The 24,755-nt window shown below is 47.7% G+C and overlaps 6 protein-coding genes across 9 annotated transcripts; 5 read left to right on the top strand and 1 right to left on the bottom strand.

Annotated features, from left to right (window-relative positions):
* Window positions 1–3,612: 3,612 nt before the first annotated feature.
* On the top strand, window positions 3,613–7,035 carry rpl35a (ribosomal protein L35a). The gene is made up of 5 exons (XM_054795012.1): window positions 3,613–3,666; window positions 4,165–4,200; window positions 6,500–6,652; window positions 6,726–6,870; window positions 6,958–7,035. The coding sequence occupies exons 2-5, from the start codon at window positions 4,190–4,192 to the stop codon at window positions 6,979–6,981; spliced, it is 333 nt and encodes a 110-aa protein (XP_054650987.1). The 5' UTR covers window positions 3,613–3,666; window positions 4,165–4,189; the 3' UTR covers window positions 6,982–7,035.
* A 1,230-nt stretch (window positions 7,036–8,265) lies between these two features.
* On the top strand, window positions 8,266–12,996 carry rnpepl1 (arginyl aminopeptidase like 1). 3 transcript variants are annotated; one of them, XM_054795007.1, is made up of 13 exons: window positions 8,266–9,161; window positions 9,316–9,456; window positions 9,543–9,694; window positions 9,771–9,887; window positions 9,952–10,187; window positions 10,578–10,691; window positions 10,763–10,875; window positions 10,954–11,047; window positions 11,126–11,353; window positions 11,419–11,561; window positions 11,641–12,526; window positions 12,630–12,836; window positions 12,909–12,996. In XM_054795007.1, exons 1-11 carry the CDS (start codon window positions 8,679–8,681, stop codon window positions 11,857–11,859), a joined length of 2,040 nt encoding a protein of 679 aa, XP_054650982.1. In that variant the 5' UTR covers window positions 8,266–8,678; the 3' UTR covers window positions 11,860–12,526; window positions 12,630–12,836; window positions 12,909–12,996. The 3 variants fall into 3 exon arrangements, with proteins under 3 accessions (XP_054650982.1, XP_054650983.1, XP_054650985.1); XM_054795008.1 differs by having other exon boundaries at window positions 12,627–12,836; XM_054795010.1 differs by having other exon boundaries at window positions 12,767–12,836; window positions 12,909–12,974.
* Window positions 12,997–13,189: 193 nt separating this feature from the next.
* LOC129191558 (segment polarity protein dishevelled homolog DVL-3) lies at window positions 13,190–14,643 on the top strand. The gene is made up of 6 exons (XM_054795011.1): window positions 13,190–13,342; window positions 13,407–13,487; window positions 13,569–13,697; window positions 13,921–14,076; window positions 14,155–14,229; window positions 14,307–14,643. Exons 2-6 carry the CDS (start codon window positions 13,460–13,462, stop codon window positions 14,339–14,341), a joined length of 423 nt encoding a protein of 140 aa, XP_054650986.1. The 5' UTR covers window positions 13,190–13,342; window positions 13,407–13,459; the 3' UTR covers window positions 14,342–14,643.
* Window positions 14,644–17,406: 2,763 nt separating this feature from the next.
* Window positions 17,407–19,762, top strand: mmp23bb (matrix metallopeptidase 23bb). The gene is made up of 7 exons (XM_054794969.1): window positions 17,407–17,740; window positions 17,810–17,943; window positions 18,009–18,176; window positions 18,241–18,405; window positions 18,465–18,575; window positions 18,642–18,768; window positions 18,845–19,762. Exons 1-7 carry the CDS (start codon window positions 17,526–17,528, stop codon window positions 19,035–19,037), a joined length of 1,113 nt encoding a protein of 370 aa, XP_054650944.1. The 5' UTR covers window positions 17,407–17,525; the 3' UTR covers window positions 19,038–19,762.
* serp1 (stress-associated endoplasmic reticulum protein 1) lies at window positions 19,296–20,655 on the bottom strand. The gene is made up of 3 exons (XM_054794989.1): window positions 20,433–20,655; window positions 20,224–20,296; window positions 19,296–19,917 (listed from the first exon to the last, which is right to left on the bottom strand). The coding sequence occupies exons 1-3, from the start codon at window positions 20,514–20,516 to the stop codon at window positions 19,877–19,879; spliced, it is 198 nt and encodes a 65-aa protein (XP_054650964.1). The 5' UTR covers window positions 20,517–20,655; the 3' UTR covers window positions 19,296–19,876.
* Window positions 20,656–21,070: 415 nt separating this feature from the next.
* eif2a (eukaryotic translation initiation factor 2A) lies at window positions 21,071–24,591 on the top strand. Of its 2 annotated transcripts, XM_054794957.1 has the most exons (16): window positions 21,071–21,161; window positions 21,502–21,571; window positions 21,652–21,723; window positions 21,810–21,928; window positions 22,015–22,114; window positions 22,188–22,270; window positions 22,411–22,484; window positions 22,551–22,695; window positions 22,759–22,875; window positions 22,956–23,112; window positions 23,182–23,266; window positions 23,340–23,672; window positions 23,750–23,854; window positions 23,923–24,039; window positions 24,113–24,178; window positions 24,292–24,591. In XM_054794957.1, exons 1-16 carry the CDS (start codon window positions 21,134–21,136, stop codon window positions 24,355–24,357), a joined length of 1,737 nt encoding a protein of 578 aa, XP_054650932.1. In that variant the 5' UTR covers window positions 21,071–21,133; the 3' UTR covers window positions 24,358–24,591. The 2 variants fall into 2 exon arrangements, with proteins under 2 accessions (XP_054650932.1, XP_054650933.1); XM_054794958.1 differs by lacking the exons at window positions 21,071–21,161; window positions 21,502–21,571; window positions 21,652–21,723; window positions 21,810–21,928 and having other exon boundaries at window positions 22,047–22,114; window positions 22,371–22,484.
* The last annotated feature ends 164 nt before the right edge of the window (window positions 24,592–24,755 follow it).

Here is a 24,755-nt window from a genome sequence, read left to right as displayed (position 1 = left end):
GATGTTCCACAAGTCCAAGAAATCCAAGGTGGGTGGAGGGAGGCTCGGCGGAGGGTCGCTGGGCTTGCACTCCCCCCACCACGGGACGAATGGCGAAGCTTCCCCCATCTCAAACACACCTGTTGTGTCCTTGGGCAAGAAAATTCAGCCACCTTGCCTCCAGTGCCGCTCGCTGGTTATTAAATATTCATGAATATTTGCTGTTGAAGAAATCAGTGGTGTCAATTGGAAGCCATTTTGGCGTCAGTTTAAACCACGGCACCGTAGGCTACTGATTACCACCATCAGTGTGTGTGCGCAGGTGCATTTTTGCTTCTTTTTTGCTCATAACTTTGGCTGTCTCATATGGCATGATTTTTCCTAAGATTTATTTTTTTTTATGAAAAACAATACAATTCAAATGTAAAATTTGTTCCTAGGTCAACCAGACACCCAGGCCAAATTTCCCACCCTTTATAGCAATTGTTGGGAGAGGACCTTTTTGTCCTCTAGGGACCCGAAAGGGTGAGAAATTTGGAATCTCACCCTGCAAAAAAAAAAAAAAAACAACAAAAAACAACAATTTTACTACTAATCTTAATCTGTATCGTTAAACCTGATCTTTGGCATAGAACCCCAACCCCCTAACATTTATTATAAGGAAAATAACTCATTTTGTTTGTATTTTTCTTGCAAAAACATCATTGAATGACAATGACAATGACATCATTGAATAAAATGGGCATTTAGAGGGTTAAAATAATCCAAATATTTACATGTTTGGTATTTTTTATTAGAATTCAAGTTGATTGAGAGGTTACGGAGCCCCCTTTTTGGACTTTTGCAGGTCCATGCAAAAAAGTAGAAAAATATGAATATCATCTTTTTAGTAGCAGTTTTTGGGAGTAGACTTTTTTGTCCCTCAGGGATCCCAGAGGGTTAAAAACCTGTCTGAATAGGACATCAACATATATTCAATACGATTACAAAATTAACCCATTCGCTAATACATACAAATCTTTTCGACTCAATGACTAGAGTGCGAGAAAGAAACGCAAAGAAAGAGAGCGACACTCAGTGGACACTTTATTAAATGCAACTTTTTAGCTTTCAACTTTTCATTTAAACGTTAAAGGAAAAGTGCATTTTTTTTTTAAATTTTTTCATCCACAATCCTTGGCATGAACACACGTCTTTCTCTTTTCTGCGCGTTATAAAGATATAAAAACAGCTACAAAAGACATAAAAACAGCTTCAAAAGAGGTACGCTGTTATTAAAACAAACCTCCAAGAAGGTTTTATGGTTTTATGTCCATGCTGTGAGCATGTATAACAGGCACATTCATGACAACTTGTAATACTCACCGTATTTTGGCGTATTTTGATCATTTTAAGCATGAGCAGAACTTTCTCCCTGGGCGCATTGATTTCACATAGCAACATGGAAAGGAACGCTACACCTACCGTTAACTTTTCCAAACTCAAAAACAAAAACACTGCAGTATATGTAGCAATATGTGAATAACAACAATAATAACAATCTCACTGTAGCTTGGTTAATATGCAGGTCACATTATGTAAACGGGGCGTTTTGGAGTTTTTTTCAGAAGGCTTCCTAGAATAGGTGCGTCCCATTACGTGCCTTCTTAGCTGCCTCTTTCTAGCTTTTTTTTATATCTTTAGAACGCACAGAAAGAGAAACACATGTGTTCATGTCTCACATAAGAACATGTCTTGTCTTGCTTGTTCAACTTTAGAGCTGCACTTCACACGCATTTCACACACACATTTTGAAAATAAAGTTGTAAGCGTTGTTTAACGTTGCAGTTGTTAACTGTCCTGTCTTTCTGCATCTGTCGCCTCATCGTGCATCGTTTGCATCTATGATATCCACACTATATTTGACATTGATTTTGATGTTATCTCAAACAATTATGAATTTACAATCCATTCGCAGAGTAACGTCCATTTTATACATAATCTATGCATCTTGGCTTTAACAATAAAATGCCCTGATACAAGTGTAATTACAAGCTTACTTTTTACCCAAATTGTGCTTTACTTATAGTTCTTTAATACGACCACAGTTTAGACCAACATAGTTCTAAATGTATTGGTCAGTTTTAGTCATGACCATGATCTTGTGAAACCAGAGTACATCAAACAATTAAATAATGGAACCTTGGATTGAGTCTTTAATCTGTCCTAGAATGTCTAATTTTGACTCAAACCAAAATCAATGTTCTGAAAAGAACTAATGAAAATCCATAATCCATCCAAACACAATATTAACACTTAAAAACATTTTTTTTTTACTTTTTGGAAATATATTTTTCTACTTTTACGTGCAGAAAACTATCCATCACTGAAAGAAAACAGGAAGTCATAATTATTCAATCCGTCCTAGACTGTCTAAAGTCAAACCAAAATAAATTTTCTCAAAAGAAATAATGAAAACCCATAATCCATTCCAAACACAAAAATATTTAACATTTAACAGTTTTTAAAAAATTATTGATATTTTTACTTTTTAGAAATATGTTTTTACAAATCTACTTTTACATGCAGAAAACCATGGAAGCCCGTTTCCGCCACTGAAAGACAAACAAAAATAACAGACTGGAAAGTCACAATTATGAGATAAAAAGTCTAAATTATGAGATAAAATGTCAAATTTATGAAAAAAAGTCGAAATGAGATGAGAAGTCGAAATGAGGTAAAGTGAAAATTATGAGAAGTCACGAGATAGAAAGGCAAAAATGAGATAAAAAGGAAAAATGATGAAACAAGTCATAATTAGGAGTTAAAAAGTCGAAATTAGGAGATAAAAAGTCATCATCATGAGAAGAAAATGAAATTATGAGAAGTCAAATTTACGAGATAAAAAGTCATGGAAATGAGAAAAAGACACAATTTTACAAGATTAAACTGGTAATATTATGAGGAAAAATAATGTCATTGTAGTAACATAGATTTGAAATATTGATAATAATATGTTGTTTGGGGCCGCACGGTGGTCTAGTGGTTAGCACGTTGGCCAATACAGGAACAGCCTGGACATCGGGAGGACCTGGGTTCGATTCTCCCCTGGGCATTTCTGTGTGGAGTTTGCATGTTCTCCCCGTGTGCGCGTGCGCGTGGGTTTTCCGGCTTCCTCCCACATTCCCAAAAACATGCAGGTGAGGTTAATTGGTGACTCTAAATTGTCCATAGGTATGAATGTGGTTGTTTGTCTATATGTGCCCTGCCCTGCGATTGGCTGGCGACCAGTCTGTCGCCCGAAGTCAGCTGGGATAGGCTCCAGCATGCCCCCGCGACCCTAATGAGGATGAAGCGGTATAGAAAATGGATGGATGGAATATGGTTGTTTGTCTATATGTGCCCTGTGATTGGCTGGCGACCCCGCCTTTTGCCCAAAGTCAGCTGGGATAGGTTCCGGCATACCCTAGTTAGGATAAGAAAAGAAGATGGAATGATGGAAAATTTGCCAGGATTATTTAAGAAGAAAGTTCAAATATTTGCAAATTAAAAACAACAGCCAACTACACCACCGGTATAGTTAGTACATTACTATTGTACAGAATACAATATATTTTGATCAGGCGCGCCGCGACCACCACTGTTTACAATAATTTCCCATAATCCCTCGCGTGCGGTCTTTTCGCCATATTTGCGGCAGTAGTGCAGGTAACCTGGCCAACATGTCTAACACAATCTTCTAAAAATCTGACTTATTTCTTATCTGTACTTGTCGACGTTGTATTATCGCTTTTCGGTGCGCTCGCCCGAGTCTGTTTTGTCTCTGTGGGCTTAGTGATGGCCAAGATTGAGGTCGGATTCTGTTGCTAACTGCGGCTAGCACTGCGGGCCGCTCCGTTAGCTGTTGCCGAGATCGGCGCCTACAGTCTGCTTGACTTTTGGAATTGCTTGCCTTGAGACATTGGCATTGTAGCTGATGTGTTGAACGGGATTGGAATGCAAGATACTCTTGAAGCTTATGATTCTGGGCGTTCGCGAGTGCTTCGTTTAGATAGCCAACGACTTCAGACAAATGACGCGTATTGCGCTGATATTTGGTAAAGGAAATAGCCATATACGTGGATGAATAAGGTTCTACACTTGGAAGGGAACCATTGAAGTCCTTGTTGGCACTATCTGACCGTGTCTGTGTGTGTGTCCCCGTAGGTGAGACCACCTGAGAAGAGTGACGATGCCAGGAAGGTAAGTTGATGTCCACTTTTACACATGTAGAGCCGCCACAGACCTGCATGGTCACATGAACTGCAGTGTTTACACTGCCTTTTATTATTGGTGTAGTACATGCTTAATAATATTACATTAAAGTCCATCATGTCAATTCAACATGTCTTTGCCGTGTCGCAACTGTTTTGTCAAGTGTTTTTGTTTTAACAGCTTGTAGCTTCATCAGTTAAAAGAACAAGCAGCTTATCAGTCTAGGAGGTGCTGTTCTCTTTCATTGAGGCGTACTTTTCTGTAAAAAGTCGAGGCTGTTCTCAAATTGTATGACTGCAGGAGGCTTGGAGTCGTGCAAGCAATGTAATGAGACTTGCTGTGATTTTTAATCACAGGTCAAATTTCTCGGGATCACTGTTTTTTAAAAAAAAAATCTTATGAATCATGCTGTTTGGTGGTTGAATACGGCCTATTTTGTAGTCAAATCATATGCATATTTACAAGGGCTGTCAAAAATAGCGTTCACAACGGTAACTGATTTTTTTATTTATTACGTTACATTTTTAGTGCAATTAATGCCTACCATCATGGCAAGCCACGCTTCTCCGTTATGTTAACAGACGGAGGCACAGTGTAGCCTTCCCATAGGGTCTTGACGCTTGTTTATGTACTTTATTCTGACCTTAACATATCAACAGCAGTGCAATTCCAGGACCATAAATGTATCTCCAACTCTCAAACACATCTCTAGTCATTGAACCGACACTTCCTCATTGTCACTAGACCGCCGCTCGTTGGATTTACGGGCACTCCGAATGGTTTGGTTTAGTTTATTTGAACATGAAGGTTACAATGGAATACATCTCATGAATCATTTTTTCACAGTTCCACATGTCCAAAAGGAGTAGGAAGAAGCAAATCTTATTTAATCCTACCCCCCCATTCAAATCTACATCTTGTACAGTACATGTAGTTCACTTCCTGCATTCCATGTCATGTTTTCTGATAGTTAGGATAATACATAATAGATAACGGTAAGACACCCATCCCAAAGGAAAACAAAATTATTATATATATACACACACACACACACACACACACATACATATACACACATACATATACATTAATAATAATAACAATAATAAATAAAGAACAAAGCTTTTTTTATATATATAAACAAAAAATAACAAACCTGACAGAACAATCGAGACTCTTCTGTTTTGTATTTAGCAAACATCAACTGCTTGTATTGTTTTTTGAATTTGCTCATCTCTGTACATTGTTTTAGTTCCTTACTCAATCCGTTCCATAATTTAATTCCACACACGGAAATACTGTGGGTTTTCTAATGTCACAACAATGTGTGTTATGCGTGCATTTAAAAAAATCCCATTAAGTGGGTATTTTTACCACTCGCTGTGGAGCTCTTAATGCGGAAGTACAATTTGATGCATTTAAGTATGCGCGGAAATTCCAGAAAATACACTTAAAATTCAACTTTAGAAAATGACATATCTTGGAATGCAACTGCTCATTGCTTGTAACAGTTAGTGTTTCAATGTTCTGCTACTATTAAAGAAACCAGTGTAAATAGATTTTCAAGCGTGAGCTGTCTTTTAGCTTTATTTGGATTTTCAATTCATTTGGAGTTAATGCATGCATACATACATACATGCATACATATAAATCATACGACGGCTCTAATATTTAAGCAAATGTGTTTTTGCCTAAATTAAGCATTTTCAAGCATCATAATGGCCAAATACAAAGACATTGACATAGCATCCTACACTGGTTACTATGTCTTAGTCATGACACTGAAATGTTCGGTGAGACACACAAGCACCAGACTTGATGGCTGGAACAACAGGCACAATATAATCCCTAACATGGGCTACATTTGCAGCTGTAGCCCACGGCAAGCTAAAGCTCAACTCTGAAACCCCGACGTCACTTCTTGTCCGTCACTCACCCTGCTCCCCTCGGGAACACATTTATAGCAATGCACAAGTCTTATTCATGTCTTAAATGGCTTATTTACTCATCTACTATATTGGGTAATAGGAGTGTAAATGTGACTTTAGGGGTGTTATTTCATGACTAGACGGCTCTAATGTTAAAAACAGAGTTTAGAAGGTCCTAAACAGGTTTTTGATGCTCTATAAATCCTACTTAGCGGAAATTGACTTATCACGGTTGGGTCTGGAACTAATTAACCGTGATAATTAAGGGATTACTGTATCTACATACTCGGCTTCAAACATGTTGGCTAGCTGACCGCTGACAATCGGTTGCAGCAAACCCTGCTAACGTTTGTGTGCAGACTGTGGAGTAAGGCCATCTTTACGGGCTACAAGCGCGGCCTGAGGAACCAGCGCGAGCACACAGCACTCCTCAAACTGGAAGGCTGTTACAGCCGTGATGAGGTGGACTTCTACCTCGGCAAGCGCTGCGCTTACGTCTACAAAGCCAAAAAGTGAGGTGGCACTCTTGGGTTGCAAGCTGTTTGCAAACATGACCTTACACTCGGCTGTGTGTGCGTGTGTCAGGAACACAGTGACACCTGGTGGTAAGCCCAACAAGACCCGTGTGATTTGGGGAAAGGTGACTCGCGCTCACGGTAACAGCGGGATGGTTCGCGCAAAGTTCAGCAGCAACCTTCCGGCCAAAGCCATCGGACATCGCATCAGAGTGGTGAGTCATGTCATGGAGCGCTACACGCAGCCTGTTCCACTGCAGGATCCACGAAAATTGTCAAATGATCGCTTCCTGTCTCCTCAGATGCTGTATCCATCTCGAGTGTGACGGCGCCTGAGCAGCTTGTTGTTTGTAAATAAACAATAAAATGGACCCCATTAATCTGCTTCCTCTCACATTTTGTAAACTTCACCCACACCAATCAGAAGAGTCCTTGGCAGCCGTGTGTGGTTATTTTGCAAGACCCACCAAGAATAATGGATACAACCATAAAAATATCTTGGATTAGACCCTCTAAGCCAGCGGTGTCAAACTCGTGCCACGGAGGGCCGAGACACTGCAGGTTTTCTTTCCAGCCGGTCACTAAAGCAGGTGATTTTAATGATCAACACCATGTTTGAGGGAAGGAGCTCATCACTTAAATCACCTGCTGAAGAAACTGGTTGGAGAGAAAACCTGCAACGTCTCGGCCCTCCATGGCACGAGTTTGACACGTGCTCTAAGCCCTCAATAAGCCTTACACGTATTAAAGGCATTTTAAATTCTAACACTTACAGATACTTGCCACTTATGAAAGATGATTGATAGAACAGATGAAATCAAGAGTCACGGTCCGCCCTTTAGCCTGGTCGTCAGGTGAGCGCTACAACTGCCCTGCTGCTCCTTTGGTGCCGCTGCTATCTCAGGGTGCTGGGTCTTGGCTACCAGTCCATTTGTTTCCCCAAGCCACGTCTACGTAATGCACAATGCTTACCTGATAGAATTCTAGTAACTGCTTAGTCACATTAACATGTTCCCCTCAATGTTTTGATTAGAATGAAATTGACTTAAAAGTTAGTGCTTGCATAGATAAAGGGTACTGCCATTTTACACCTACGTCACCTTCATGCGTGTACAGTGTTATGCTCTATTAATAAATTACCAACTGATGGTGAATGATGTGTTTTGATGATGTGTGAGAAAACTATTTTCGGAGGGAGAAAGCAGGAATGAGCAGGTTATCTCCACAAAAAAGAGAAGCCTGCAAATATGGAGGGATCCTTGCCAAATGACTGATGATTTTATTGTTCATATGAGTTTAGTTAGAGGCAGGGAGCTTGTCTTGTCAATATATTTGTTAGCACTCATTGTGAGGCCAAACTGAATGTTAAAATAGTCAATTTAAAGTGTGAATCTCATGTTAGCTGCTAATGTTTCTTTCAATAAAACGAAGTTCCTCAACTGCTGACTGAATAAAAAACTTTACTGCTTTTTTGCTTAACAATTGAAAAATTATTCCTTCATTTTTGCACTTAAGACCTTTCATGTTCCTTCTGCTGGGACATCGTCTTGACGATGACCTTTGACCTGACTGCGCCGGGCTCCTCAGCGCCCCCCAGTGGCTATCACAAACTTTGGCGGCGCTTCTTACTTCCTGTTTTGTCCTTCGCTCGCCGCTCCAAAGTGTCTCAGCCGTTCTGAAGCGGACCTACAGGACCACGGAGCTGGTCCATCGGCTCCGGGTTGAGTCCACATGTGTGTGCCGGCCCAGATCGCCGATGAGTCGGCGTCGGTCCGGATGGATTTCACTTGGACTTTTAGCCGTTCAGAAGCTAATGCTAATAAGCTAAAAGTGCTTTTCGTGATGGTCACCTGCAGTGTCTTCCAGTCCACTCAAGTGTCCTTCAGGACGGACTGTTGTCCGTTTAGACCGGGTCCAAATCAAGTCCTGGTCGTGGTAAGACCGAGTCCAGTGAGTTGGAGTGCTTGATGTTTGGATGCTTTTTACAAAGTTTTGGTTTTTAACTTGATGTGTGAGGACCGCGATGGCCGACCCCCCCCACACAACTCCCACGTCACTGTGTTGCTGCCGGAAGTCCCCGTCCGCCGGGGGGCGCTGTGTCGGGGACTCCGGAACAGCCAGGCGAGCTCGGGGGTCCCGGCGGTGCTCGCCGGTGGATGTGGCGTCTGCCTCCAACTTCGGGCACTTCCGGCTGCGTCACTTCCACTTGGACCTGCGCCTCAACTTTGCCATGAAGGAGATGAGCGGCTGGCTGGTCCTGGATCTGGTCCCGCTCCAGCCGGGGGTCCACACCCTGGTCCTGGACTCCCACCCCTCCCTGCTCATCCATGCCATAGACTGTAAGCTCTCCACCTCCCCTCAGGAGGAGCCCGCCTCCCTCACCTACCGCATCGACCCCTTCGCTGATTACGGCTCCGCCCTCAACATCGGCCTGCCCGACGCCGCCCTCAAAGTGGGAACGGCGCTCCAGGTCACGGTCCGCTACACCACCACCGATGGCCCGGCGGTGAGCGTGCTCATTTTGAACCAAATCGGTACAGATTGGGTGGGGTCCAATTAGAGCAGTCCTAAGTAATAACTGTGTTGTAGGGCTCCCCCTTCAGGTGGAAAGAGGCATTGACTTTTCATGCTAATGCTAATACCTGTGTGTGTGTGTGCAGATCTGGTGGCTGGACTCGGAACTGACTTGCGGTCAAGGTCGTCCGCTGGTTTTCACTCAAGGTCACTCGGTGTGTAATCGTTCCTTTTTCCCGTGTTTCGACACTCCGGCGGTGAAGAGTACGTACACGGCCTCCGTCAGGGTGAGTCTCAGCACTAACGAGCTGGGCCGGGCCGGGCCGGGCCGGGCCGGGCCCGAACAGGAAGTCAGTGTGCGTGTGCGTGGCAGGTCCCGGACGGCGTGACGGTGCTGATGAGCGCGTGCCGGAGCTCCTATTCCAAACAGGACCGGGTCTTCCAGTTTTCCATGGACTTTCCAGTGCCGTCCTACTTGGTGGCGCTGGTGGCAGGCGAGCTGCAGCACGTGGATGTGGGCCCCAGGTCAGCATCCTCCTTTGACCTCCGCTGGCTGATCTCATGCAGGTAATCGGTCACATCTTTGCTTTTCCCACTGCAGGAGCCGTGTGTGGGCGGAGCCATGCCTGCTGTCATGTGCCATGAAGAAGCTTGGGGGCAGCGTGGAGCGCTGGCTGGGTGTGGCCGAGGAACTGTTTGGAGCCTACCTGTGGGGCAGGTGAGTGTTGAGCTTGCTTTGTCAATGTCATCAAGGACATTCCTCACAGTGACCGAATCATCAGGTGCGACATCGTCTTCCTGCCCCCCTCCTTCCCCATTGTCGCCATGGAGAACCCTTGTCTCACCTTCATCATCGCCTCCATTCTGGAGAGCAGTGACTTCCTGCTGATTGACGTCGTACATGAGATTGCCCACGGCTGGTTCGGCAATGCCGTCACCAACGCCACCTGGGAGGAAATGTGGCTCAGCGAAGGCCTCGCCACTTACGCTCAGCGGAGGATCACTGCCGAGGCCTACGGTAGGACTGACTCTTAGCACTGATGCTACTGCTAATGTCATCATTGTCGTGGCCTACTGTTGTGCTGAATGTTAGCGCTGACTCTAATGCTAACACTAAAGTCATCACCGCCAACGCCTACAGTTGGACAGACTCTTAGCGCTGATGCTACTGCTAACATCATCATAACTGCGACCTACTGTGGTACTGACTGTTGTCACTGATGTTCATGTCATCACTACCAAGGTCTAAGGTAGTATTGACTGTCAGTGCTGATGCTAATGCTAACGCTAACGTCATCACCGTCAAGGCCCATTGTGGCGCAGACTGTCTGCACTGGTGCTAATGCTAACTCATGGATGCTAATGTGATGAGGTGTTTAATGTCGTCAGTTACTTCCTCTGTTTTCAGGCGAGGAGTTCACGTGTCTGGAAAGTGTGGTTCGATTGGACGCTCTGCACAGACAGCTGCGTCTCCTTGGAGACAACAACCCTGTGAGCAGGCTGCAAGTCAAGTTGGAGCCAGGTAACCGGGGAACACACACACACGCATATATGAAGGTGAAAGGTGACTCCATTGGCGCCTCCCCCCTCCAGGTGTGAACCCCAGCACACTGATGAATCTGTTCACCTACGAGAAAGGTTTCTGTTTTGTGTCCTACCTGTCAAAGCTGTGTGGCGACGTCAGACGCTTCGACTGCTTCCTTCGGGTCGGTGCACGCTCACCCACACGTACGCACACACACACATTGACAGTAGTTGAATGTGTTGTGTTGCCATGACAACAGGACTACATCTCGGAGTTCAAGTTCCAGAGTGTTTTGGCTCAGGACCTGATTGACTACTTCCTGGATTATTTTCCTGACGTCACTCACAGGGAAGGTGCGTTCAGGACCTGCGGAGCATCCTGCCTCACGCTGTCGACATCCCATGATACGACTTCCTGTCCCGCTTCCACAGGTGTGGATTTTGAGCGCTGGTTGAATGGCTGCGGGCCGCCGCCGTATGAGCCTGACCTGTCAGCAGGGAACGCTCTGACAGGGCCGGTCCAAGACTTGTGCCGGCTGTGGACGAGCAGCGAAGACCTCGATCTGCAGGCCGTGGCCACCTTTGATCTTTCAACCTGGAGCACCTTCCAGATCGTTCTGTTTCTAGACCGCATGTTGGATCACGCCCCTCTGCCGCACGGTCAGTCATGTGAGCGCCTCAGGTCGCCCGCCAGCATGCTGAAGGTGTGTGTGTGTCTGTGTTAGATGTGATGTCCAGGTTGTCTGGGAGCTACGCGTCGCTCTTTGACGGCCTCAACGCGGAGGTGCAGGTGCGCTGGCTGCAGATGGTCGTACGGAGCGCCTTCTATCCCGATCTGCCGCGACTTCGAGCCTTCCTGCACAAACACGTGAGATCACATGACCTCCCGTCCCCATCCTCAGTGTTCGATTTGCTGACGCCTTTCCTTTCCTTTCCTGTCCCGGCAGACATCCAGGATGTACACGGTGCCGCTTTATGAGGACCTGGTGGGCGGGGTGATGAAGTGCGTCGCTGTGGAGATCTTTCAGCAGACGCAGCGGCGCCTGCACCCCAACCTGCGCCGCACCTTACAGCAGCTCCTGTTCCAGGGCACCGCAGCTCCGCCCGCTCAGAACGGCCCTGCCCTCGCCATTGTCCCGTTACGGGACGTGAACGTATCGGCATAATGTGGACTGAGACGTCATTCCTGCTGGCATGGAAACAACGAGCACCTCAAAGATGACTGTTTTTAAAATATAAAAACTTTTTTTTTGTTGTTACTAATGGTGACTCAGCATATTTTCAACTGCTGTGTGACGATGACGCCTTCACTGTAGCGGGGACATGACAGTGTTACTGGTGCTCTACTTTGAAATGATGCAATCCACCTACATGCCTGTGTTAGCATAAGCATGCTAGAATTCAACACAAAAGAATGTTTCTTTCAATTATCGATCGTCAATAACAGTGAATTGACTTGTAGTGTCACATATTGACGGATTACTTTTTGTCCATTATTCAGTTTTTCATTCTTTTTGCCTTCTCTTATTTATAAGGCTGCTAGGCTAGCAGTGCTAAATTAGGCTACTGGCAGTGTTAAGCTAGACAAACGGGCGCTGTGATTGGCTGACTGCGATGGCAACGAGTTTGCCGCGGGGCAGTATCTTCTGCTCCAAAAAACCTGTTCTGTGCTGCAGAGCTGTGATTGGCCGCCACAGGTCACGTGGCAGGCCGATATTGTCCAGCAGACAAAAAAAAAGTCAATACGTTTTGCCAAGTTGACTTGGATCCACTTCCCAGGAAGATGTCCTTTTTATTTTAAACAGTGGACTTTGTGGCTTATTGGACTTTTGGGTACGTTTGGTTTTCTTTTACTTTTTAAATGAACTGACGTCAATAAATTAGCTTGTTGCTAGCCACTCAGTTGTCAATCGATATTTCTCTGTGATGTCAGCAGAGAAGAACATCGCGGCAACGCATCCAAAAGTGATGGAGCGGGTACGCACACACTAATTTAAAGGCGCTAAATGAATGATTGATGCTCCTACCAAACAATCTGACAGATGACTGACAGGCGTTCGTTGTGTGTGTCAGTGCGAGTCAGTCAGCAGTGTCAGCGACTCGTCCATGTCAATGAACATGACGACTGTCACACTGGACATGGGTGAGCATGTAACTACATTTCCCAGCATGCATCTGCTCAACATGCTGACTCCGATTATGTGTGTGCATACAGAGAAGTTTCCCTTCCTGGGAGTCAACATTGTCGCTCAAGACAACGGTGATGGCGCCGTCTACATCGGGTCCATCATGGAGGGTGGGGCTGTGGCCGCCGACGGACGCATTGATCCAGGTGACATGTTGCTACAGGTAAGGCTAACATGGCTACTTCTTGTCCGTCGTGACGTCTCGTGTGACGCAAGCGCGTCTTCAGGTGAACGACGTCAACCTGGAGAATGCCACCAACGAGCACGCCGTACAGGTCCTCCGAGATGTCGTCCGTCAACCTGGGTGACCCTTGCACCTTTCACGGCTGCAAATGAGGACGTAATGTGGTAACGTGTGTGTGTGTGTGTGCGTGTGTGTGTGTGTGTGTGTGCAGTCTGGTGACGTTAACGGTGGTCAAGTGTTGGCACGCGAAGCCTCCAAGCGTTTTCAGGCCGCCAAGAGGTGAGTGAAGGTGTGAGGTGGGAAGGTGCTGGTGAAGGATTCATTGGACTGTTGGGTCTTCTAGGTGAGCCAGTCCGTCCCATTGACCCCGCCTCATGGGTGTCTCACACGACTGCCATGACAGGGAAGCTCCTCCCCCATTACGGTACCAGTGACCATTGTCGGTGTGTTGCACTGCATTATCAATCAATTCACTCATTAATAAAAGTCATTGTTGGATGTGCAGGCGAAGATGAGCAGCTGAACGTACACAGCGACATGGCGGCCGTCGTCATGGCAATGATCAATCCGGAATCGGGGGTGGAGGTTCGCGACAGGATGTGGCTCAAGATCATCATCCCGAACGCGTTCATCGGTAGGTACATGGTTGCAACCTCTCTGGTCCAACAAATGAGTCGAGAGCCCGAGGCAGCAAGCTAAAAGCCCCGGCTGTCAACTCCATGTCCAGCCGGACTCTTAAGGTGTCAGGGAGTGAGGTTTACCAACGTACTTCTTCCACAACTGCCCTGTCCGCCCGACTGAACCTTGAGCCGACATGGCGGTCCTGCTATAAAACCCATCTCCTGTTGCTCCTGCAGGTTCAGACGCGGTCCACTGGCTGCACCAGAACCTCCAAGGCTTCACGGACCGCCGTGAGGCTCGCAGGTACACCGCCAAGCTGCTAAAGCGCGGCTACATCCGCCACGCCTTCAACAAGGTGACCTTCTCGGAGCAGCGCTACTACATCCTTGGAGGTGAGTGCCCCGTCCTCTGGTGACCACCAGGGGACAGACGGCTAACTCGAGACCGTGCGGGTCCTCTATGTGTCACAGATCTGGCCTTGACGGCGCTGCTGGACCAACACGATGACGCCTACCTGTGGCCCCTCCCCCGGCCAGCTTTGGAAGGTGATGTCATTTTTGTGTGTCCTGCAAAAACAAATAGTTGGTTGTCATCTAAAGGGAATGATGTCATACATAAACAGGAAGCCACAGCAGCAACAAGGAGGCAGCCGACTAAACAGGAAGTTGGCGTGACAAAAGACCTCAAGGTCCTTTTTATCCAATCACAGCTCTCCACCTCCCGTCAGCCCTCACCCTCGACCACACAGACCAGTACGACCAAGAGGACCAGTGTGATCGTTGAACTAATGTTAATGAAGCTGCTATGATGTCACTCAACCACTAGCACTTTGTCCTAATGAATCCTTGTCACATGACTGTTGTCTTCTATGTTTGAATATGTTATTGATGCATCCACCTTTGCTTATTGTTTGTTACCAAGTCAACTGTTTGAATTTGAAGAAATATTTCCTGATCAAACCTGGACGTCGTGCGTTTAGTTTTTTTTGTCATATGCTTCGTGAGTTTTTTTGTGTTACTGTTTACTGAGGTACGTACTTGTTCGCCTTCGGTGCAGCAGGGGACGCCAAAGCGAAGAAAGTGGACTATAGAAATGGAACGCGGCCGCGGCGCTGCGGTCCGCTCAGCTGACGACCGCCATCTTGACTATGACGGCGGCAGACGGCGGACGCGGCAGGTTGTGTTCCATTGTTGGGCACCATTGTTACGCTGTCGTTGTGTTGGAGAGGCTGGGTCGTGTTTTTCCACGTCAGGTGTCGGCTGTGATGAAGGGTAAGTGAAATATAGGAATACAACTGTCAGCACTCATCCCTCTGCGGTGCGGCGGTGACGTCACCGTCTGACTGCAAACTGGACAACTAGCTAGTAGCTAGCCGAAGCATACCAACTCATCTCTGCGTCTTTTGACGACTAGCATAACAACAAAGCTATAGTCAGTGTTTGTCATAAATTTACCTTGCTTCAGCTATGTAGTAATGTCCTTTCAATTCGGCATGAACAAGCAACATATAAAATATCATATTTAGCCAGTTAGTAGTCACGTACGTGACTGGGCGATGTGGTTGCATCTTAACGATTTTGTAACACGTTTATTGTGTGTGTGCGGGCGCCGAAAAAGAAAGAAGACGTCATATTAACATGAACTTTTATCATTTGTGTGTATCAGTTTAGTTTAGACTACGTGCTGAAGTGGTTACATAAAACAGTCATGATTTTAAACGGAGTTCTGAATGCGGTCTGTCACACTGTTTTTACAGTTAAACATCGTCACTTTAAGTTGAGAGAAAGTATAAAGTAAGTTGTTAGCCCTGAGTGCTGGCTAGCGCCACCACCTGTCCACTTCAGGCACAGCAGCCAAGGTGAGCAAACACCAACCTTTCTCTTCCTCTCCAGGTGTGTCTGGCATTGACTACCTACCTATGTGACATCACACCTTGGCATCATTTATATCAGTCAAGGAGCGAGAAGGTCCTGGAGCCCTGCCCACACAGCAGCCTGCTTCCTCTTGGCCAACTGCATCTTCTGAGCTCTCATGTACGAGCCCCACTATATGAGAATTGAGCAGCGCTAGCCAAGGAGCTAAAAGCCCAAGCTGTCAACTCGTCCGGTGCTTCTCTTTACCAACGTACATTTTGCATAGCCATGAACACAAGATGGCCAAGAGGACGTCACAGGACTTGGTCCTGATTGACAGATGTTTGCGGCTTGAACAGGAAGTGATGTCAGGCTGCCATGATGCTGCTGCTCTGTGGTTTTTTTAGGTTTTGATTTTTGTGAGCTGGATGAGAAAATCGAAACCTAAAGAAAAAACAGCGCTGACGGCGGAAACTCCTTCTTCTTTCTGTGGTATTTGCATTTTTTACACAATGCTCAAAGACTACCCCACGTGACGTGTTTTGTGGAGGTGTGGGTCACATGGCACGTGCGACATCACAACACTAGACATCCCTTTAGCTGTCCACTTAGTCACTTGATGCCCAATGACTGTCCACTTCCTACAACAAACGTGATGACATGAGTGTTAAGTAGAGCAGCACATGACACTTGCTGTCCACTAACTTTTGCCAAAGTGTGTGTGTTACCAAATTAAAATGTGACTCCCAAAAATTGCAGTGTGATGTGTTTGTGTGCCACCTGGTGACTGGTTGGCAGTACCGCAGCTGACATTGAAGGGGGTGTGGCCTCATCACTTATGTAGTCAGGTGCACAACGAGCCGGTCAAGGGTTATTTAGTCAGAGTCGTGAGAAAACTAACGAGCTGGTGACAGGAAGAGGTTCCTACCCCGTTCCCCCAGTCTGAGCTTATGACTTCATTTTTAAACTCCGGCTGGTTTCCACGGCAACGTGCAGCTTTAAGAACACACTGACAGACTCTTCCTTTCGCACACAAAGACAAGAATGTGTGTGAATGGCGTCATTAAATCCTCATCCGTCAGCTGCCTGCTGGCCAAACGCCCCCTGGAGGTCATCTGGAGGGCTGCCAGGAGGAACGAAAGCATGTGACGTCTACGCTCTCTAGCGCCACCTGTCAGTCAGACAATGTTGCTCATCATATTCTCGCAAAATTCCGCCCCCCAACAAAAAAATCAGCATCAGTTTGCCCACATATAGTCACATGACTTGTGATTGACAGCTCTAGCACTCGCTTCGTTCTGGCCTAGCAACCGTTGCCATAATAAACGAGCAAGGAGCTCGGTGGAGCCCCCTGCTGGAGAGGCAGAAAAACGAGTTTAATCTCAGCACGTGTCAAAAAGGAAAAAAAAGGAATGAAGACAGGAAGTGGACCATGATTGTTTGGACAGATGTTCTGAGGACACAACAAGACATCTGGACCCAATCTTGAGTCAGTGGGAAAACACCTCAAGAGAGGGTGGTGCTACCTGCCCCCCTCCACCCCCTGTCTGTGTGAAGAGGCAAAGATGGAAGCTCAAGAGTTAAACTCAAGATCACCTGACCCCGCCCCCTTGCACGAGACCCTCCGTTGCAGAACTTGGGTCACTTCACTCCAAAAACCCACCGGGACGGAACCAGGACTACCTCAAAGGACTGCTCAGCTGTTTTGATTGACAGCTGCTTGTCATGTGTGTGGCTGCGTGACGTCACTGGGGTCATGGCGGTTCCACTGCTTCTGATGATGATGATGGCACAGGTCAGTTTTACTCTGGAAAAAAAGTAATTGTGTGTGTGTGTGTGAGATGAAAAATAACACGTGTGCCACGTCAAACTACATGTGTGTGTATTTTACTTTTCATGTTGAGGTTATTGTATTCCCGTGCGGCATCAGAGACAAGATGTGTGAAGTTTTGAAGGACGTGTGCGCCATGCTCCTGTAGGGGGCAGCAATGAGCACTGGTAGTCATCTTTATGCAGCCTCACTGCTGCCGCTAGCGGACGGCAGAGGAAGTGCCTTTACTTTTGAAGCCCCGCTTTTTGTCTCGCAGGTATTTGGCGCCAACACGCTGGAGCGCCGCCACGACAATTCACGTCACAGAGTCAGCAAACGTTACACTATCAACCCGATGGGACAGAAGTGGAATCATGTCAACATCACTTACAGGTGACGCTAGCTGTTTAGCGTGCTAGGCTAACACCACAGTCGTCACACTTGATCTTTGGTGTACTTCAGGCTGGACAAGTTTCCCAACACACTGAGCGTGGAGGACACCAGGAAGGCCATCAGCATCGCCTTCGCCAAGTGGAGCGACGTGTCGCCGCTGACCTTCACGGAGGTCACCAACGCCACCGCCGACATAGTCATTGGTAGGAACTGAGGTGGGGGCGGGGCTAACGGGGCCAGCTAGCGCGGTCTGATGTGTTTGTGGTAGGTTTCTACACTTTCAACCACTCAGACTGTTGGCGCTCACTGCTCCACCCGTGTTTCGACGGGCTCAACGGCGAGCTGGCGCACGCCTTCCTGCCCCCTCGAGGAGAAATCCACTTTGACAACCACGAGTTCTGGATCCTGGGAAAGTCCCGGTTCAGCTGGAAACAAGGTAGTGTGAGCTCATCGGCAGCTTTGAGAGCAGTGGAGATGTTGGCGCTGATGTGTCCTCTCAGGCGTGTGGCTCAACGACCTGGTCCAGGTGGCGGCGCACGAGATCGGCCACGCTCTGGGTCTGTGGCATTCCAGGGACCCGCACGCCCTCATGCATCCCAACGCCACCTACACGGGCCAGCGGAACGTCGGCCAGGATGACGTGTGGGCCATCCAGAGGCTCTATGGTAAATTACTGACAGTCTCCACGGTAACGCACTCACCTATTGCCATTTGTTGTTGTCAGGGTGTGAGGACAAGAAGCGCGTGTGCGACGCGTGGGCCCGCTTGGGTTTCTGCGAACGTAGGAAGTGGTTCATGAAGAAGAACTGTCCTCGCCGTTGTGACCTCTGTTTTGGTGAGCCCACTGCCGCCACTCACCATGCCCTCCCCAAACTGACCGCCCCCTACTTTGCTGCCGCAGAGCCCCTGGAAGCAGTTGCCACACCAACACCGCCTCCAGCCAACGTCAAGGTCAAGGTAGTCCCTCGCGGGAAGGTGGTGGGCTTCCGCTGCGGCACCAAGAACCCGCGCTCCTTGCCCAAAGTCAGGTCAGCTGACCCTTGTCACGCCGTAATGTAAACAGGAAGCCTGCGTGTCGTCATGACAACTCTGATGTGTCTCCAGCTGGTACAAAGATGGCGAGCGGATCACGGTGTCTATCCCGGGCTACATTGTGGTCAAAGGGCGGGACCTCCGCATAGTGGCCAACGAGTTCAATGAGGGCGTGTACACCTGCCGCGTCCATCGCCGTGGTGACGGTGTGTCCGTCAACTCGTGGAGCATCCGCCTGAAGCCGGAAGAGACATCCAACAGCTGAGAAGAACAGAGGACATTTTAGCGTTTAAAAATACTCGTTAGCCACGGTGGAGATGATGATCTTTGACTTTGAACATGTGACATTCTCATTTTTAGACTCATTCTACCTCCAAGTGTCAAATATTTACCTCTTCTTATTCTTTTACATTCATGAGGGCGCCTGGCTGCTTGTCAGCAAACATTCATGGGTTGCCATGGGAGCGCCTCGTCGTCATGGAGGCCTTTTGGCGCCTCGGTGACATTAAAATGAAGACTAACATTCACAAAGCGACTAAAACTTTTACTGTCAAATAAAACCAAACAGTCTTCTTGCTGATGTAGGTGTTACCATGGCAAAGGGACCATCTTGTGTCCCTTTGCCTCGATTAGATTTCTAAACTACAAGCGACATCATCGCGCTAACGTGACAAGTAATCGAAACAGGAAGCTGTAACAGATGTCACACAAACAGCGCCACCTGCTGGCCATACAGACGAGTTGTGTTCAGGTGAAACTTTATTTAATCTCTCCCAAACACAGGCGCGCGGCACACACACACACACACACAGACATACACATCTTGTTCCTCAGAACCCAGACGCACTTTGACCCCGCCCTCCGTCTGTTTGATAAGCGCCAATCAGTAGGGGCGGAGCTTAGGCACATGTAAACACAGGCACAAACAGCGACAAGGTCGGCGGCGGCAACACGTTGAATAAACAAGATGAGTGGGAAAAACCATCTGTGCACATGTATTGGTGGTGGTGGTTGTGGTGGTGGGGGGGGGATTCCAGCCAGGAATGATCGCAGGTCAAAGTTCAGGAATGTTTTGGTTGGTCAGCAAGTGTGATGATGTCATCACTACATGCCCATCCTGATGCTCTGGATGATCTGGAAAATGGCTGCAAAAACAAGTTGTCTCGTTATTGAAGGTGGCATCCATTCAGTAAAGACATCAACACTGTGTTGGACTTTGTCAAGTTAGCTTGACACGAGCAGCTTGACATTATGGACAATGCCAAGCCAAGCCCCGCCTATGTGGTGTGGCGTCACGTCACATGGGCAGGGCTTCACGACTGATGCTGACTAAAAATCCTGCATTTTCCTAAGTGCTTGGTTGGAAAATGCCAAATAAATGTGTGATTTAGGACGGGACTACTTATGTCATCAAGTGACGGATCCAAACAGAACCTGACAGTAGAACTCACCTGAACCGCAAACGACAAAAATGAAGAGCGCGAGCAGCCATGGTCCAACACCTTTGTCCTCGGTCAGGCTCCTCTGAAACCAACCACAACAGTGTACCTTGTCATGACAACTCAAGTTGATCAGAACTCTGTTCATCAAGCGGTCGCTTCTGATCGAGCCATCTGATACTGGTTTTACTGGTTTGACAGAAGCAGAACTTCTCACTCACCGTGGACTTGGCCACGTTGCCCCGCTGAGTGATGTTCTTGCTGTGCTTCTCGTTTGCCATTCGGATCCTCTGCTTGGCCACCATCTTGTGTTCTTGTTTGATCTGTAAAGCGCTCGTTGTCGGCTAGTTGACGATAGTTTGCTGCTTTGTTTGTGTGGTTCTGTGTGGCTCGTTGGAAGTGTGGTCCGCTCTCGCTTGTCGACGTACTCAAAAAGCTCAGGCCCCGCCCCCTACACCACTTCCTGCATCATGCGAGCGTGTCTTGCATCAACTTCCGATATACGCCTTCAAAATACAAAAGTTGTTCCAGTGTGACGTTCTGTTAAGACAGTATACGTAAAGTATAGCGTATGTTGTCTTGATTTTCACGACACCTCATTGATAGATATTTTAGATCTGTGTAAGCCCGTGTTTATGTTGTGTACTCCACATCGAACCGAATGGAACCGTTATTTTCAAACAGGAAGTGTGACTGTAAATGTGAACCAGAAGATCACAAAATATTAGAAAACTATTCTAAATCTATTTCAGATTACATATTCATAAGTGTGTTATTTTAAAAATCACAAGGATGAATTAATCAACTTTTGACTATTTTTAAATACGTGTCCCAAAACCTCGACGCTGACGTGGCAGCGAACGACCCGCCTGCGGCGACGCGTTTCCGGTCAACGTCTCTTCTATTTCCTTCACACGTGAACATGGCGACACCAGTGCCGCTGTTAGCAGGTTGGTTACATTTGTACCATGTCGTCTCATGCAGCGTTCATTCGCGACTACTTCTACACTCCATTCGTGTCAGGACTCCATTTACAATGCTTGAGTTTTAAGGAGCATTGCGTTTTATCGAGTTAATTTAAGTGCATTAACTCGATAAACTTCATTCATCGTCCACTCACTCAACCCACATCGGCGAAACTGGCCCTGTAATTAAAAATTGTAGCATCGCCCACCCGTATCACCTATAACTGACACAATTCACATAAATCCACCAACTTCCTTAAACTATGTATTTTGCTGCGCAGTTTATTTGATTGACACTTCATTGTTGTGTGTATGTGTGCTTCAGTGCGTGGATCAGATGGTACCTCTCTGCTGTGCGGACCTCCTTCGTGCAAAGAGCACGCTGCCTTCCCCAGGTTATCTGACATCACTGGTGACGTCATTGATAATGCAACCTCCTTACCTCTCACTGTGTGCGCGCACGTGTATTTCGTAGAGAAGGGGTGCCAAGCAGGTGTTTGACGTTCAGCAGGGACGGCTCATTGTTTGCTTGGTGCAATGGACAAGTGTAATTATATCTTGACTACCTTACAACCAAGCGAGCTCTTAAAGGGTCAGTACGCAGAGAATAACTTTAGTTTTTTGCTCCACCAGCGTCAGAGTGGTCAAAACGTCAGATGGCTCCCTGGTGGCCACTTTTGACCTTCCAAAGACCACGCTACTGCAGTTCTCTCCTCTTGGCAGCATCCTGGTCACCTGGCAACCATACACCAGTAAGACCTGACTAATGGAGTGCAGAACCAATGGACACTGGGATACATCACTGTAGATTTTCATTCATGGTCTCTTGCTGTGTCAGAGAGTCCACAGGTCGCTCAGGGTGACGCCAACCTCCAACTGTGGGAGCTGTCGAGCGGTGGACTCGTCAAGGCGTTCTTCCAGAAGAAGGTTGACATGTGGTTAGTCTGAAGGGAGCCTGCTTTCACCTGATAACTTTAGGAGGCCGCATTAAGTTGTTTTGTCGGCCTGCAGGTGTCCCAGCTGGTCCGAAGATGAGAAGATGGCAGTGAGGAGCGTCAACAACGAGCTGCACTTCTTTGAGGACAATGACTTCAGTAAGATGCCGCTCGGCCACCGCATTGACATGTAGCCATGTAGCATGAACGTACACACAGGGATAGCATTGTAGCGGGCACGCTAATAAGTGTCCATCAGGTACGAGCGGTGCCTGATGGTCGAGCGTTTCTCTTGTCAGACGCCATCGCCAACAAGCTCCACGTGCAGAAGGTTTCAAATTTTGAGCTCTCACCAGGCAGTCAGCCCAGTAAGGTGAGGAATCAAATGCACTCTTCCAAGACTCCTTCCCGCTGTCTCAATTCTGTTTGTCTCCAACAGGTGGCCGTTTATGTTCCAGGGAGCAAAGGCGCTCCATCATTTGTGCGTCTGTATCAGTACCCGGCCCTGTCTGGCTCCAGCGCATCGCTGGCCAACAAGAGCTTCTTTAAGGCGGACGGGGTCAGCATGCTGTGGAACAAGAAAGGTGGGACAAGTCACACACAGGCAGTCACAGCAACAACATGGATGACATCAAATTTTGTCACAGCGTCGGCCGTGTTGGTGACGGCGAGCACGGAGGTGGATAAAAGCGGCGCTTCCTACTACGGCGAGCAGACGCTGCACTACCTGGCCGTCAACGGAGAGACGGCGCTGGTCCAGCTGCGTGAGCACACCCACTCGCACAACACAACCCTCCATCGGCCGCCCCGTCAATAATTGTTGCCAATGTCATCTTGGAGGCAGCAAAGAACGGGCCCATTTACGACACGGCGTGGAGTCCAAATTCTTGTGAGTTCTGCGTGGTGTACGGCTTCATGCCAGCCAAGGCCACCATCTTTAACCTCAAGTGTGACCCAGTCTTTGACTTTGGAACCGGACCCCGCAATGCCGCCTACTACAGGTAAGAACTGGCTATTGCAGCTTCCACCTGCTGAGATTTAACTCGTCTGACCCGGTGGGGCGGGTCCAGTCCGCAGGGTCACATCCTGGTCCTGGCCGGCTTTGGAAACCTACGGGGTCAGATGGAGGTCTGGGACGTCAAGAAGTACAAACAGGTGAGGCCCCCTGGTGCTGTCAGTGCCCCCCACCCCTCGTCCTCCGCTGTAAGCAGACTGCTCGTGTCCACAGGTGTCCAAACCTCAGTCTCCGGACACCACATACTTTTCCTGGTGTCCCGATGGCGAGCATGTTGTCACGGCAACATGCACACCGCGTCTGCGTGTCAGCAACGGTTACAAAATTTGGCACTACACGGGCTCCGTGTTGCATGAGTGGAACGCCCCGGCTGGCTCTGAGTTGTGGGAAGTCCGCTGGCAGTCCTTCCTTGACGGAATCTTGCCCATGCGGCCGGTCAAGTTTCAGGCCCCGCCCAGTCAGCTGGGAAGCACGCAGGCCCCGCCCACACAGGCCTACCGCCCCCCCTCACTAAGACACCTCCCGGCCACGGCGGGTTCTAAGCTGGTGAGGCAGGCAATCACGTGACACGATGGAAGTGCTTGTGATTGACATGTGACCTGACTGGTGCATATGCGTGTCAGCACGAGGAGGAGCCGCCACAGAACCAGCGACCAGCAGACAAGAACTTGTCCAAAGCTGCCCTGAAGAACCTCAGGAAACGAGAAGCTCGTAAAGCAGCCAAACAGGTAATAGTGACCTCATTACCCTGCTGACCTCGGCATGTACACCGCCATCTTTGTTTTTCCTTCACCAGGAGACAAAGCCTGAACCCGACCTTCCATCTGATGACCTAGCCCCCGTCGCCAACAGCCAACCAGAGCCGAGTTGTGGCGACCCGGAGACGGACAAGAAGATCAAGAACGTTAAGAAGGTGAACGCGAGGTAGCAGTTGTTGAGTCGGGTCACGTAATGAGGCGGCTGTGTCACATTTTTGTGTCATGCAGAAACTGAAAGCCATCGAGGAGCTGAAAGAGCAGCAAGCGTCTGGAAAAGCTCTGCAGAAGAATCAGGTGAGGTCACGTGACTGACGGCACTCATCTTGATTCTCTTTCTGATGGCTGAAGTGTGACGGTGGGTGGAGAACAGGAAGTCATGGCAGCACTTCCTGTTTATGTCTCCACAGTTAGAGAAGATGCAGAAGGAGGAGCAGCTGCTGGAAGAGCTCAAGGAGTTACAGTTGGGACACTGAGGCCACACACACGCTGCCTGTTTTCCTTCCTCCTACAGGGGAGGGGTGTGGCTAAAGCCTTCCCCGAGCCACCGAAGAACCATTGAGATGTTTTGTACATGTTGCAGAGGATTGTGGGAAATGTAGGAAACTAAAAATCCCGAACAACCAAAGCATCAGTTTCATTTTCATCTCTGACAGATTCTCAATTCATGACAAGGGTGTGACTTTCACAATAAAAGCCTCTTTTCCACAGTGGCTTCGTAGCATGTTTCAAGTTGAATAAACTTTGTGAGCATCAAATGTTTTCAGCCGTTCAGTTGATTTACTGTAAACAGCTAAAATATTTGGACATTATCTATTTTAAACACAAAAATGCAAGTCAACAATATTAGCATAATCAGATTGTAGCTATTCAA

This window comes from Dunckerocampus dactyliophorus, chromosome 12, assembly GCF_027744805.1.
Source record: "Dunckerocampus dactyliophorus isolate RoL2022-P2 chromosome 12, RoL_Ddac_1.1, whole genome shotgun sequence".
NCBI classification, from domain to species: Eukaryota; Metazoa; Chordata; class Actinopteri; order Syngnathiformes; family Syngnathidae; genus Dunckerocampus; species Dunckerocampus dactyliophorus.
The sequence above is the reverse complement of the archived record's forward strand: the minus strand, read 5'-3'. Positions and strand labels throughout refer to the sequence as shown.